The sequence below is a fragment of the Cydia splendana genome, chromosome 3 (genome assembly GCF_910591565.1).
Source record: "Cydia splendana chromosome 3, ilCydSple1.2, whole genome shotgun sequence".
Taxonomy (NCBI): domain Eukaryota; kingdom Metazoa; phylum Arthropoda; class Insecta; order Lepidoptera; family Tortricidae; genus Cydia; species Cydia splendana.
In genome coordinates, this window is record NC_085962.1 from 8,383,701 (window position 1) to 8,399,791 (window position 16,091).

General features: G+C 37.0%; 1 protein-coding gene across 4 annotated transcripts in view; it reads left to right on the forward strand.

The window, feature by feature from the left end:
* LOC134806494 (serine/threonine-protein phosphatase rdgC) overlaps positions 1-16,091 on the forward strand; it is a 128,790-nt gene that overhangs the window by 108,499 nt on the left and 4,200 nt on the right. For 2 of the 4 annotated variants that reach the window (XM_063779769.1, XM_063779767.1), the window contains exons 11-12: positions 6,726-6,911; positions 11,963-12,218. In XM_063779769.1, coding sequence (XP_063635839.1) covers positions 6,726-6,911; positions 11,963-12,218 — 442 coding nt within the window. Of the gene's footprint in view, positions 1-6,516; positions 6,703-6,725; positions 6,912-11,962; positions 12,219-16,091 lie in introns of all 4 variants that reach the window. The other 2 variants (XM_063779768.1, XM_063779766.1) reach the window with 1 other exon arrangement.

Consider the following 16,091-nt stretch of genomic DNA (forward strand, 5'->3'; position numbering starts at 1 on the left):
ATATAGAACTGTTATTTGGATATCTCTCGCTTATGAACATAATATAACATTCAAGTGCTCTCTACGCCAAAAGCTTTTAAGCTTTTGATTAGATTTCGGAGTATACCAAGTATGATAGATTTAGATATTCATTCTCATCAATACATATAAAATTACAATATAAATTACATAATGCTAAACTAATCTACATGAATTTATATTATGACTATTATGATCGTCATTATTAATAATTATACTTAACAATCAATAAAATTATAACTTACAGTGTAAGAAGTTTTTGGCCAAAATTTCATCTTTGGTACAAGCTTTTATCGCTGACTGTACTTTTCTTACGACAGAAAACTAATACTGATCGAGACAATTCTAAAAACCCCTAACACAATTAGGTTGCGTTGTTTCATCACAGAGTTCCTATGGCCACCTCCTGTCTCCATCATCAGATCAGTTCGACAGTACCATATTATTGTATTGTCATCAGAACTACATACAGCTGCCAATTTTCATGACGCTACGATCCTTGGAAGATGGTTAAATTAGTTACCTTAGATTCCATTACAGTTAGTTACATACAGGGGCCTATTTCTCGTACGTTACAAGTTCACAAGTCTACAAGCTTACATTTAAAATTTCATTGTACAAGTGTGTTTTAATTCTGTTTCTCGTAGGAATGATTACTACAAGTGCTACAAGGCGGCTGTCTAAAGTTAGAAAATAGGTTTGTTTACTATGCAAAAAGGAAATGCAATGGCCATTATAAATGTCATCTTAATGTCAATGTCACTGTTATGCATCATAATCTTAATAAGAGGAAAATAAAATGGCTGACTTGTGTTTTCGGAATATACAAGCGTATGATAATACAAGTAGTAATGAAAAGCGTTTCTCAAAATTATCAATTACAAGTGTAAAATCAAACTCAGTTTCGTCAGTCACTCTATGAATGTTTACATGCTTCAGGGTGGGTCAGTTTTTTTTTATAATACGGATGAATTCGTTACAAAATTATTATGTTATTCATATTCATATTATTCATATTCATATTATTTATTGGTAATACAGATACAATGTTATTACACGTCATACATTTAGGCAGGTACATAATTTACATATTGGATTAGGTACATAGGTATCATATTAATTAACTAACATTCGGAACATTCTCATAGTATAAATTCATTGACATTATAACATGCAAGTTCACTGAGCAAGCTCTTTAATTTTTTTGTGAAAATTGCCTCACTAGTGGAGTTTTTAATATCGGTTGGAACACGGTTATACAATTTAGGCCCAAAGCCATTTACTGGTTCTTTCCCAATTATAATAATTTCATAGGATGACTTTACTGTTTTTTTTGGAGAATAAAAGCTAAATTTAAATAATATATATTACTGTTTTTAACGAAGTGCATTCAAAACTTACACGTTTGAGATCTTAAAAATGCAATATCTTCATTTATTTATTAATCGATTTTTACTAAAAACGCATATTAGCAGTTTATAGAGACTCCTCATTATTTCGCGATAAGTCACAAGCTACAAGTATAAAGTACAGCTTTTGAGAAATGAAATTACTATTTTAGTATATAATATCTACTAGTGTTTGTCAACTTGTGAAACAACAACACTTGTGAAAACTCTTTTATCCCCGCTCTTGTAACAATTATACATTTACGTGAAACGGAAACTTGTAAAAAATATTGAAATACAAGCGTTACCATAGATACACACTTGTATTACAAGACTTGTAACGTACGAGAAATAGGCCCCAGGTCGACCTAATAAAAGCTTGTTAATAAATCAACAATTTTATCCATTCATATCAAAACAAACCAAGTGCGATGGGAATAACCAAGTACGAGTTTCTCCTATAATATTTTTCAAACTCGAAGGGTAGGATGACACCTGTCATTTCTATACAATTTTGCAAGATTTGGCGCTTTTAAGTTACTTATAAATTATATGGAGATGTCAGGTGTCATCCTACCCTTCGAGTTTGAAATAGTTATTTGTTTTACAAGGGGGCAAAGTTGTTGTTTAACCGCTCGTGCTAATATTGATACCCGAGCAAGCGAAAGACCCCAAAATTAAAAAAAAAGGAATCTTGAGCGTTGCGAAGGTTTCAAAGCACGAGGTTAAACAAAATTTGCCCCCGAGTGAAACACAAAATTTTTCACCACACCAACCCGACGCAAATATTAAATGTAAAATATCAAACAAAATCAAACCAAATCAAATCCAAATGAATGTTATTAAATATTTATCATCCAAAATCATCATTTAAATGTCAATTCTACCTGCAAACATAAGAAAACAACTCAAAATTTGCATTTGATTACTTTGCCTCACATGTGAATAAAATGCTACTTTGCTATCAGTTTTTGAAGTGCAAAGTAAGCCTTTCCTAGCTGGTGTGGTGAAAAATATTATAATGATCGTCAAGTTCTAAATAAAAAATTAGGTACTTGTAAATTAAGTTAAAAATCAATAAATGAGGCGCTCGTACTTAGTATATATCGCTCGTGTTTGCCTTAGCATACAATTCCAACCCCTAAATAGGTCAAGCTTACGGGTAGGTGCTTATAGTACCTGTTAAAGCTACTTGTTATAAATAATTATTAATGAAGTAAGTGGGTAATTTTGAACACCTCGCCCGCTTAGCAAATTCTGCTGCTGACTACTAACACTTATTTATGTCGTGTTTAGCCATTTTGACGTTATAAGTACTAAGCTAAAAATAAACATTTAATTTTATTAATCCCCTGTCTACTGCCACGATAAAAAACACACAGATGAAATTTAATTTTAAGAAAATTGTTTCCAATTTGGTGTGGCTGCTTAATTTGTATACAGAGCTTAAATATACTAGTTTGTTACTAGGAAATCTTGAGTTCAAAGTTGGCAATGCTGGTTCGCCCTGGGGTAAAGCTCTATACATAAATACCTATAAATACCTATGCGATATTTTCACGTTTTATATATCTCAACTTGATTTTTTATTAATGTTAGGTACACGAACTTCGCTCTCTTTAGTAACCACGAGCGACATGTACTGTGCAAATCGTTTCAAAGTCATACCGTATTCAATAACAAACCATGTTGGGGCTTTTAAAGTTCGGTTAGACCTGCCGGCCTCCCTTTTTCCCTTACCCATGGTGGAATTGAAAATTCCTGCCTTTGACAGCAACTGCAATGTGACCGTGGTCACAAGGAAATTACTTTTCTCCGATATGCTCAGAATTGTTCAGCTTATTGTTGCAAAAGTAGTATAAGTACGGCCAAACTAAAAAAATCTTAAATCATTATTGTACTGTTTTAGCGGACGGAAAGTTTATTACCGTATTGTATTTAACCTTTATAAACATGTATCTACCTACTAAGAAAAATCAATGCAAATATAGCCAATTATTATAGCCGCGTCTACATGACCCGTAGGGCTAAGATGGTCGCCTTTTTATCATCTGTCACCATGCCTGTTACGTTCTAACAAGTATGAAAGTGCGAAAGTGACGGATGACATGACAGGTGATAAAAATGCGACCATGATGATATCCGTGCTGTACGGACGATGGTTGTTCTTGTCTACGTGACAGCGTGATAAAACGGTGTTTGTCACTTTATAGCCCGCGGTTAAAAAGTGACAGTTATTTTATCAGTTGTTTTATGGTTTTAAAACCATCCATAATACGCCTGCTGGTCAGCTTTCAATTCAAGCTATAGGATATAGTGAGATAGAGACTGTCGTGTATGATTGTGCGAATTAAAATCAAAGACACAACACACACAACATTTATAATATTTTATATTTTATTATATAATTATGTTGTATAGTCTTTACACACAGCTTATTATTGCACAATTATTATTTTCTATTGCACGACTATATTGAATGAACATGGCAATATAACTTGTGCCTTAAACTGTAAAAAAATAATTAGGTAAGAAGGGAAATTGTTTTTGACGTTTTGTATGTGAAGGTTCGATTTGAGCGATGCTTTGTGCTTAGATAAGTAATTGAATATTGTAAGAGTAAAAACACCAGAGCACCACTTATAACAATATTTATTAGGGAATCACAAATATGAAAGTATAGGTCTGAAAATAATATACGACGCCGTTCTCGCGCAAAACCGATCTAAGATGGACGACCCCTCTAGTGATGTGACATTCCGGTTATAGTAGTGATTTAAGCACCGATAAATGACGGTTCCGCCGTTTAATATTTACCCTCATTTCCTTGTATATTTGGAGAAACGCAACCGCATCACAATTTGGAAATGGATTTCTGGGCCGAACTGTAAAAAAAAATATACAAACATTTAGAAACATTAATTTGACAGCGTAACCATAACATCGTCAACGTCGCCAAGAAGCAATATAGCAGCAATATTTTATATCAAATTCTCGAGTCAAATACATGATTATAGTGGTAATTATTCTCGTTTCATTAATTATGCTTCGGCGCTGCTATATCGTGTTATGCAGTAAAACTAGCTTTTAATTCGAATGGTTGAATGTTAAATGTGGTTTGAGAATTCATTATTAATGCGGTTTATTCAACTGGATTCTATTTAACATTAGGTTATCTATATTTTACTCATCATTTCAAATTATCCCTGATTAAACTTAAAACATATTAAAAACCGGGTTTATAACGAATTTATTTTCTTATCGTTATTTTCTACGTTCCGACGCAGCTTCGCTCGAAGATATTACTTTTACAAATTTACTGTAGGTTACAAGTTTCGTACATTTCTCTTGCCCCGGGATCGTATCGGCTTTGTGCCGATACGATTTGCCCTACGGGATAGTGTGAATGGTCAGTACAGCTTGCCATAAAGAATTAATCTTTCTTTGAACTACTCCGTCCCATTGAACCACGCACCTATTTAAGGTTCAAATGAACGATTCAATAGAGAGTAGGTAAGGCTCACTAACAGGCAAGGAGCATTTTTCCTTGCCCCCATTAATTACATTACTGCCCGACACGCACAACAGACGTAACGGCCTTTGAAAACCAGCACGAATTTAGCATTTGTTGCGCGAGAATACAGTAAACAATTGAATGAGTTTTAAATGGCTGTTAGGGCTGCTATGCGTTCTGGGGAAAATTACTACACCTCCTCGGCCCAAAAATACAATTTTCCTTCGAATAGGCGCTGATGAATAGCCTTAGTCAGCGATAATTTATCAGATTCACTCTTTTTGCCTTCCTTGATTTGTAATATTTGTATACGATAATTTTCTTCCTAAGCAAAACATTTTACGATGGGGCAGTTAGTTTGGCGATAATACTAGTATTATTTGATATTCATTAACTATTTTTATAATTGTTTTTAAATTGGCTTCATTCATTCAAAAAACATAGGTGTATAAATAACGTTATTGTAATTAAATATATGTAGTGTTATAATAGTCTGGAAGCTTTACTTATTTTAACCGAATTCATAATTCCAAAAGGAGGAGTTTCTCAAATGGTTACACAGTATACAGGATGTCCCTAGCCATTGGACAAAGCCGAAAAATACATATGCATAAGGGTATTTAGAACCAGTTTACAAAGTATCATAACAATCGGTGTAGCGGTTACGAAGAAATTAACAAATTACGATTTTTTTTTACTTTTGAGCAACTTGTATGTGTTAGTAGCTCCTGAGGTAATAAATAGTATGAAACCTTCTTCGACCGTTTTGATTATCTTTTTTATTTATGACATTACTAAGATTCTGACTTGTGACAAATGTCATCATTGCCGCACATTTTCAAACAAATTGTCAAAAGCACTGCCAATGATTGATACAGTATGTTTCTTTTTGTTGTCGATTATTGGAAATAACTTTAGTTTGATAATTTATTTTTTTATCTTTTGTTCTAATTAAAAAAAATATTACCGTTAGAGCATTTTTGAGAAGTAACCCTACGTGGGATTTCAGGGTTTGTCCAATGGCTAAGGTCACGTTTTATAATTTCAATAATAATAAAAAAATTGTACCATTTTTATCAAAATCTAGTCCTGATGATGGCATTCATGAGGAATCGAGGGAACTCCTCAAATCTTTTCATCATGAAGTGGAACCGCTGATGAAGACCAAGACGCGGAACACCTCAATGACATAATGTATTTCACGTTTCGCGATATGTCTTCTTTCGTAATCTAAAAACAAGCATTTACATTTAAACAGTGCTATTGCTCATGAAGATCAGAATGGAACTTCTACGCGATAAGTGTTTTTGTGAATTCGTCACCTGCAATAATATGTTACTCTTCAAGGCCGCTAAAATATGTGACACGCTCTTAATATGGCTCTACTAATAAGATCGCGTCAGATATTTTTGCGGCCTTCGTTATGTAACATATTATTGCAGGTGACTGTACCTATCGTATGGAGGTACGAAACCAATTCTGTTATACGTGGTTTATTGATTCAAATAGATCTCTAGTATATGACTACAAAAAGTTTCCAAATGTATTAAAAATGTTATTTAAAAATACCGATTGATAACGTGATAAATTTCCCAGGTGTTCGACATCCTCTGGTCAGACCCCCAGGCCGTGGGCGGCTGCGTGGCGAACGCGTTACGCGGCGCGGGCACGTACTTCGGCCCCGACGTGACCACCTCGTTCCTGCAGAGGAACAAACTCAGCTTCCTGATACGCAGCCACGAGTGCAAGCCGGGCGGGTACGAGATACTGCATAATGGAAACGTAAGTTTAATCAAATTTCCCAGGTATTCGACATCCTCTGGTCAGACCCGCAGGCCGTGGGCGGCTGCGTGGCGAACACTCTGCGCGGCGCGGGCACGTACTTCGGCCCCGACGTCACCACCTCGTTCCTGCAGCGGAACAAACTCAGCTTCCTGATACGCAGCCACGAGTGCAAGCCGGGCGGGTACGAGATACTGCATAACGGAAACGTAAGTTTAATTAAATTTCCCAGGTATTCGACATCCTTTGGCTCTGGCCAAAGCCCAGGCCGTGGGCGGCTGCGTGGCGAACGCGCTGCGCGGCGCGGGCACGTACTTCGGCCCCGACGTGACCACCTCGTTCCTGCAGCGGAACAAAGTCAGCTTCCTGATACGCAGCCACGAGTGCAAGCCGGGCGGGTACGAGATACTGCATAACGGAAACGTAAGTTTAATCAAATTTCCCAGGTATTCGACATCCTCTGGTCAGACCCCCAGGCCGTGGGGGGCTGCGTGGCGAACGCGCTGCGCGGCGCGGGCACGTACTTCGGCTCCGACGTGACCACCTCGTTCCTGCAGCGGAACAAACTCAGCTTCCTGATACGCAGCCACGAGTGCAAGCTGGGCGTAAGTTTTGTCAAATTATTATAATTCCTTTTATGACACAAGGTTTCCTGAAAATACACTTACGGCCCGATTCGATTTTTTTTGTTTGAAGAAACGTCACTTTTGACACTGACATATCTAATCCATATCGTATCTAGACGTAATATTTGACGTATCTTAAAGTTCGAATCGGGCCGTATGTTTATTTTCAGAAATCCTTGTGTAACATTTTTGTTTGAAGAAACGTCACTTTTGACACTGACAGATCTAATCCATATCGTATCTAGACGTAATATTTGATGTATTTTAAAGTTCGAATCGGGCCGTTAAGTCCCTAGTACTGCTATTAATTCTGTAAATATGTTGTGTTGTAAAGAAATAGATAGAATAGGTACTCTTTATTGGTACATCTCAGTAAATGATGCAATTTAAAGAAAAATAATTTATTAATGACAGAGGCAGACAACAGGCGGTCTTATCGCTAAATACAAATCTCTTCCAGACTATCTTTGGGTAGCCAAAACAGAAAATTTAATCGAAAAGTATTGTAGTGGCGTATTCTTGTAGAGTAAGGTTTCCAGTGCTCCCAAGGATGAATCATTTAAATTTGGTAGATTCGGAAAAGCGCGTGTAATCTACTGTAGTTGCAGGTGGCTATAGGCTGCGGTGACTGCTTAGCATCAGGCGGGCCGCAATCTTGTTTGCCGCCTTTGTGATGTGAAAAAAACATAACGAATCAGTAATACTACACTAACGAGATGCTAAACATGAACCAATTATTATTATCTTGAGTACTTATCTTTATGTAATAAGCGACGTAAGTAATACAGATAACCTTGTTATTTTCAAGAGGTTCTACAATCTCCGGGAAGCCTTTCAGCGGGATAATTCTAATCGATGTCCGAGCATTCGCTTCTGACTTGCCATTATAGTGTGACCTCTGAATACCCATTGTTACCTACGGATTCCAGTCACACTAATACTTGTTCGTCGTAGGCGGGTGCTTTGCTAGCGATGTAAGTATAGCCTGAGAAAGTACGCTATGTAACTTTCATTTTCTTTGGAATAATTCCAACCGTAAGGGAAGGCCCATATTTTATAATGTTGGGCATATCCTCCTCGTGAGGACTATAGCTCACAAAGCCACTAATTTAATAGCCTCCGCATTATGACGCATAGGTAGGTACATACAACGAAAAGTCGCCAATATAGGTGCCTATAGGTAGGTACTTGTATCACGCCGTAACTCCTGCAATTAATCGCATCTCACTACCTAACCGTCAGTTTACGCGTCAACAATTCAGACGAGTCGTTGTTTCTAATTATCGTGTTGCAGCAACAGGAAACGGACGGTATGCGTTCAATTTGCTTGATGAATTGCGTTGCTGTCGTTGGTGCTTTGCTGTCGCGGTTAGAACGTTCAGTCTGTCACTCATTGTACAATGAGATTAATAATATGTCCGCTGCTGCATTAACGCTGCGATAGTAATACTGCTGCAGACGCTGCAGTCGCAATCACAATGCAACCATTAAGGACAGCTGCAGTTGCATTACTGTTACTATTAATTACATTGATTGATAGATTGAGTAACAGTTATAGTTCGTTTTTTTTATCATTAGAAAAAAGGTAAACAATCTTGGCGTGTCTTTTTATTGAAAAACACTTTTGAAAAATAAGTCACGGCAAATATGTAACAATTATGAATCATGTATATGATTATTTACATTCTTTTGCTTTCATAAGTAATAGTTACTGATTTAAAAAAAGCGTTTTTCAATTAAAAGACACGTCAAGATCGCGTAGTCTTTTTCTAAATGCTAAGAAAAACGAACTATAGGGAATGGTAAGACATGTTTTTAGAAATGGAAACGTGCGCGCGTCGTCTTGTAAGCCGTCTAATGGGTTATTTATTTAGGACTAACCCAGTTTATACCGCGAGGCACCATAATTCATTTTCATTGTGTCCTTATTTTTAACCGACTTCAATTTCATAGAAGGAGGAGGTTCTGTATTCGGTTGTGGCTATTTTTTTTTTCTATGTACGTTCACCGATTACTCCGACATCCGTAGTCCGATTTGAGTAATTCTTTTTTGTTTGAAAGGAGCTACCTCCGAGTTGGTCTTATTTTAATTTGGTTCTGTTCTGATGATGGGATCCATGAGGAATTGAGGGAACTCCTCAATTTTTAAAGGCACATGCATGGTGGTTTGGGTTTTTTCTTAAGCAACTCGAGCATACCTCCAAGGTGTTTCCGTATTATTTTTGGTTCTGGTCTGATGATGGAATCCACGAGGAATTGAGGGAACTCCTCAATTTTTAAAGGCACGTGTTAAGTAATTTCGGGGTTTTCTAAAGTAACTAGAGCATTTGCTTCCGAAAACCACCAATTTGATGTACTGCAACTGTAGCCTTACCACAAGTTTCACATTGACATATTCGCTAACGTCTTATGCATCTAAATGTAACTTTTTATGCATCTCGCTCACACTAAGGTTAGTACGAGCGAGATTCATAGGAAGTAAGTTACACACATGCTAGCGAATATATCAATGTCAAACTCGTGGTAAGCTGGTAAGGCTACTGATCGGGGGTTAGGGTTAGGTGTTAAGGGGTCAAGGATTAAGGGGTCGGGGAATGGCGGTTGAAGGGTTGCTGATTCAGGATCGAGGGGTTACTGGATCAGGGGTTGATGTGCTGTGAGGTTGAGTGATCGGGGGGCGGATGGATTTAGTTGACAGGAATTATAATTTCCCAGACGGACTCGAGAAAATTCCTGATTACATATTTACTAAAGTAATAGGAACACGAATTTAGTGTTAAACATGATCTTGTTTTTCATTCATGCGTCGCGCTCTTAACAATGCGTTAAAACTAAAAATGGTAAAATAAAAACTTTTTACAAAAAAAATTAAACCGACTTCAAAAAGGATGAAATAAAATATTATCCTTTTTTATGTCTATGCGTTACCAACTGATATGTTTGAAGTCGGTGCCAAGCCAAGTAGTAACAATATCAGACAAAAATAATCAGCTTTATGGCTATAAATCCCATTAGAACTGTACTAATAACTATTATAAATGTGTAAAGAATTCTGTCTGCCTCTTTGTCGCCTTTTCATGGCTAAACAACTGAACCGCTTTAGGTGAAATTTGGCAAGAAGGTAAATTCCTTGAATTGTTTTATATTTTCAAATGTAGTCCTCTGGATAAGGGACGGGAAATAACTCAGTCCCAATCCCACACTTGCGTGCTATAGACTGTTCGAGCATTAGTAAGAAATGCTCTTTAAAAAATACGACGGCAAAAAAATGCATTTATATTTACACTAATGTGCCGACAAACATGGTACGGACTGCGCCAAGAAGGTTTGATCGTGTGTTCTGAGGTGTGTTCTTAGGTCCAGTCGACGTCAATTATATGTTTACACTTTTGCACCTTACTCCTTTGTAATAAGGCGAAAAGTGTAAACATATTTTTAACGTCGACTGTACCTACAGAAAGTACGTTCATTGTCGTCGTGTAAGGCAATCCAACGTAGGTAAATCCTTATCGAATCGCACCAAAGTCATGGTATGTTTCAAAATTTGGCTTGGCACCGACTTCAAACATATCAGTTGGTAACGCATAGACATAAAAAAGGATAATATTTTATTTCATCCTTTTTGAAGTCGGTTTAATTTTTTTTGTAAAAAGTTTTTATCTTGTCTGTTTTTGACGTCATCATTAATTATCATTATGTGTCCTGATTTTCTATCACTTTTTAGAGTTCCGTAGTCAAGGAATCCTGCCAGTCGCACTTTGCATACCTACAAGTTCAAGTGGATTCAGGCGAAAATGTTATGACACAGGACGTACAGTACGAATAGAGTGCTATGATCACAGCCTACCGGGTCTGAGACTGTGAATGAAGTGATGCATCAAACAACATATAATCTATTTAACCTTTTCGCCGCCACGTGAATGAAGTAATAAAATATCATCAACGCCATGTCAAAAATTGCACGTAGACAACCCGTTAACATATTTAATTACACAAACGGGTCTACCGCGATATACTTTCATTGTTTTTCACATTAATAAAACAACACTTTAACGGGTAGCTGCAATTTCTTTGTCTACCCCGAACATTTTTATAAACTAATTTCGGGTAGTTTAGTGTTGTTTTATTAATATCTCCGTTGACATTTGTTGGGACGTCAGTCTTTCCGTGACCACAGCTGGTGCAACTCAGCTGAAACGTCGGAATTAAAGGTAAAAACAATGAAAGTATATCGCGGTAGACCCGTTTGTGTAATTAAATATGTGTACAAAACGCGAGAGTTTAAAGTGTTATAAACCCGTTAACATATATCAAGTCGAGGCGTGTGGGGCACGAAATGTACTGATGTGTACTGATGGCGGCGAATGGCTATAGGTACCTATTGAATATTTTTATTTAAACATAATAATTACACATATTGCTTATGAAAGCATCACGTAAAATAATATTTAAAATATGAAGGAACGGAGTATAACCAACCTTAATTTAATTTCCCTGTAATCCCAGTACCTATATTCCGATCCGAATTCTATGTAGATATCAACATCGTATGACATCCGCTCAGGAAGTGTACAATAATACGTACTATCACTTCTATTCAATGCAATCAACTCCTACTGTACGTTTGTCGACAGGTCATCACAATTTTCTCCGCATCCAACTACTACGAGTTGGGCTCCAACAAGGGTGCATATTTGAAGCTATGCGGTAACTCGCTGGAGCGGCAGTTCGTCCAGTACACGGCGGCAGTGTCTCGCACGAGACGGCTCACGTTCCGGCAACGCGTCGGCCTCGTCGAGTCCTCGGCGATGCGCGAGCTGCACAACCTCATCATGTCGGCGCGGAGGCCGCTCGAGGCCTATTTCCGCAGTATGGACGTGGAGCAAAGCGGTAAATTAATGGAGTCACTTATTTGCGCCATTAGCTTAGTACCTAATTAATTGTAAGTAAAACAACCTTCGGTTTTTACCTTCGAATACACAGGACGCTATGTAAATATTGTATGTATCTGCAAAATATAATAAAACCTTTTCAATGGAGTAATATCGAGGTGCTCAGGTAGGTAGGTAAGGCTTTAATTGATTAGGCGTGTTATCATACCACGGGCACACGCGACCGACCTACGAAATAAGGCAATTTCGGCGTTGATAGGCTTTCACGGTTCACGCATTGCTCGATCGACCGCAGCGTTGTGGATGTTATCGCCTAGCGCCAGATCTTTTATAGGTACGTCTGCAGAAACAAAAATGTTTAGAGCTGGTCCGTACCAGCTTTAATTTGCGAGTATAAGTACTTTGGATTCATAAAAATTGAGACCGTTCTCGATCTTTATGAATCTAAATAACTTATACTCGCAAATCGCGTTTTAAGAAAGTCTACATTTAAAATGTCTAAGTAGGTAAAAGAGGCCTAGGTTCTGGTAGTGTGCCTTAAAAGATTCGAATCATGTAAATAAACCGTTTCGACTTCTTAAACGGTTGCCGCGGTGGACGCGTTGACAACTAGGTAGGTACTTAAAGCAAAAAAAAAATGTTTTAAGTTGGCCCAGCCGATTTGGAGAAATCGGGGAACCACCTAGATTCAAATCTTGAAGTCAATTAATAAAGAATAGGATGTCTCCAATGCCACAAATACATTTTTACCACACTAGCTCATAAAGGTTCTCTTTATATCTTAAAAACTGATGAAAAACATGCTTTTAACCACAAAAGTGGCAAAGTTAGGTATCTGATGCATATCTTGAGTTGTGTACCCATGTTGGCTGGTGTAATTGACTTTTAAAAAAGTACTCAAGTAAAACATTCATTTCAAATTGATTTATAATGATATTAATGATTACACTTAGTACATTTTCCTCGCGTTGGTGTGATGAAATGTTTTGTTTCGCTCGGACGCAAAGTTTGTTTATGCCATGCCTTGAAACTCTTCGCAACGCTCAAAATTCAATTATTCGAACCTACGCTGGTAGTACAATTTTTAAGATCTTTCGCTTGCTCGGGTATATACCTGCCACAAGGGGTTAAACAACAACTTTACCCGCTTGTAAAACAAACACTCGTAACTATTACCAGTAATTAAATAGGTAGTTCGTTTTGTGCACAAAGCCTTTAGTATGTAAAGGGGCGGCTTCATCGACCTCTATAGTAACAAGTCTAAGCTAGCTTGTGGTTAGTGTTCAAACAGACGCTAGACGGCACCACACAGACAAGTCTTTGTCAGGGCAAGTTAATTTAATTCAGACCAGATTTCTAGTACATTGCATTGTCAGGAACTTCCGTGGAGTGCATCTCAATACAGCCTTGCGACGCTAATCCATTGAGATCGAATAGATGTTGTAAGTGTGATATTTTTAAATTTTTTGTCGAGATAAAAATGTATTAAGTAAGTAGTTTATAATGTTACAACCACGAGCAATTCATATAGGTACTCCGGGTACTCGTAGTTACATCCGGCTAAAATACTTACATTTTTCGGTGGATATTCCAATGAAATACTGGTTAGACAAAATTGGAGCTGAAAACATGACCAATATTCGATAATGTAATAATTGAAATTCACATCAAAGTCTGTGCTCTGCAAAATTAGTTTCGACAAGGAAACGAGTGAAATGTATATTAGCTTTTTGTTTGACTGCTAGGTTTCTGAGGAAATGGCTAAAATTGTATACATCTTTCCATAATTTATTAACTGTTATTGGCCTAATATTATGTAGGTAATAATACTTGTAAGTTGTATATTTACGGCCGTTGTTTTCCTGAATACCAATAAAATAAAATGATAATGAACACTCTCATACTTACGTCTAGATCGTTGATTTATTTGTGGGCTTTATGAACAACGAAGCATGCACGGAACGCGGAAATAATTAAGGGTTTTAATTATTAACATTCTTTAGCCTGCTTCTGCGACTGGGCATCACTATTGTATGTATGTAATTGCTCTGCGCCGGCTGTGGTAATTAAACTTATTTCTCCTTGCCTTCATAGAAACTGTAATCGTTTTAGTCGGTAAAAGCATTCATCGACTATCCCTACTACTCAACTTTATTAAAACACACGTTTTTTTTTGTATCAGCTTAAGTCCACTGCATTTTTCTTTGAAATCGATTAACTTTCAGTATCAATTGCTGAAGAATATATTAAAGAATAGATTATAGTTGAATTTTACTTCACAATTACAAAGCTGGCTAATTAGGCTCTCATTGCTTTAGCGATTCTACAGGAACATTAAGAGAGAGGAAACGTTCAAAGTTACACAAAGAAAGTAAGACCGTGGTAATGGGCTCATTAGTCATCGGACTCGGATTTCGGGTAGCTACTTTTGTTAGTCACGAAAAGTACCAACTACACAAAAACTTACCAAAAGTTAATTGGCTAGTAGGTACTGGGTACAAATTCGAGAGACAGACATTGATTTTGACGGTGGGTTCCTTCTACATCGAGTGTTTTTGTCAATCCAAGGTAAAATGTACCGTAGAACGGGGGACTTTGGAAAATTTGGGGTTACTTTGATAGATTTAAAACGGCCATAGAATTACCATTATTCATTATTTACTGAAAATGTTCCTGTAACTAGTTAGATTACTATATATTCATATTCAACTACTGTAAAAAATCTCGCATAAAAATATATTATGGCTTAAAAACTAGAATTTTAAAGTCGCCCCTGCATTTGAAAGCGTTCTACCGTAAGCGTTCTGCGTTCTACCGTATCTTCCAAGTCTCCCAAAATTTATCCACACCTCCTGGGATGGAATGGAGCAAACTCAGATTATACGCATTTAGGACCAAATGATTTCCAGCTTGCTGGGAATTAATTCCTCAAAACGCTTTTTTGGATCTAATTTGCCTGGCCTACTGATACTTTCATTAGATTTATTAAATTTGTTACCTTTTCTGGGTTTTTACTTTTACTTACTTCTTGTGTGTGGCCGGATACGGATAGATACAACCTCTACGATTAGTAACGTGTGTCCTCCCTGTAAGGCAGCGGTCGGCAACCTTTTAGCAGAGAGGGAGAAGAGAGAAGAAACGGAGGTGACGCGGGCCGTACTTTGTTAATATTTATGACTTTATGTCATCTTGAAACTTAAGTCATTGTCAATAGAGGTAACAGCAAGGTGTCATCTATTGGGCAATAGCATCGAGCACTAGTACGTTTACCTTACCACAGGTTATTTGTGCAAGTCAAACTGCTATGTGGTACTCGAGACGGCGGTGGTATTAGTCGCACAAAAAAAATCATACCTAATACCTATGTGATAGAAACTTCAAGTTTTATGAAGAGACAAAATATAAATGTTAGTACGGGTAGTACTTTCTTTGACATAAAGTTTTAAGTCATAATCATAATGCATTGTTTATCATATTATCATTAGTCATAATTCTGAAACCGTTAACTTTTCAGGAATGATATGGATATATGACATTTATAACTTAAGATTTTTTGGGAAACAATAAGACCCTTTTGGTACTAAAAGCCTTTGACAAGGTATCTCATTGTAAATTCATTCAATATAGGTAGCCCCAGGCAACCCCAAACCCATAAGCATAGGTGAAATATGGGTCAGTTAATAAACCCATATCAAATTAGAATTTCCGCCCAACGCTCTACAACAATCGTATCGGTACTCATCAAGTCATCAATTCAAGTGTTATCGACATTAATATTCTCCTTGATTAAGTTTATGGAGGTCTTCACATTTAATGGAGAACTTTTTTTGTGAATGTCTTTTTGTTCAAAATCTTAAAACTTATTGTAATG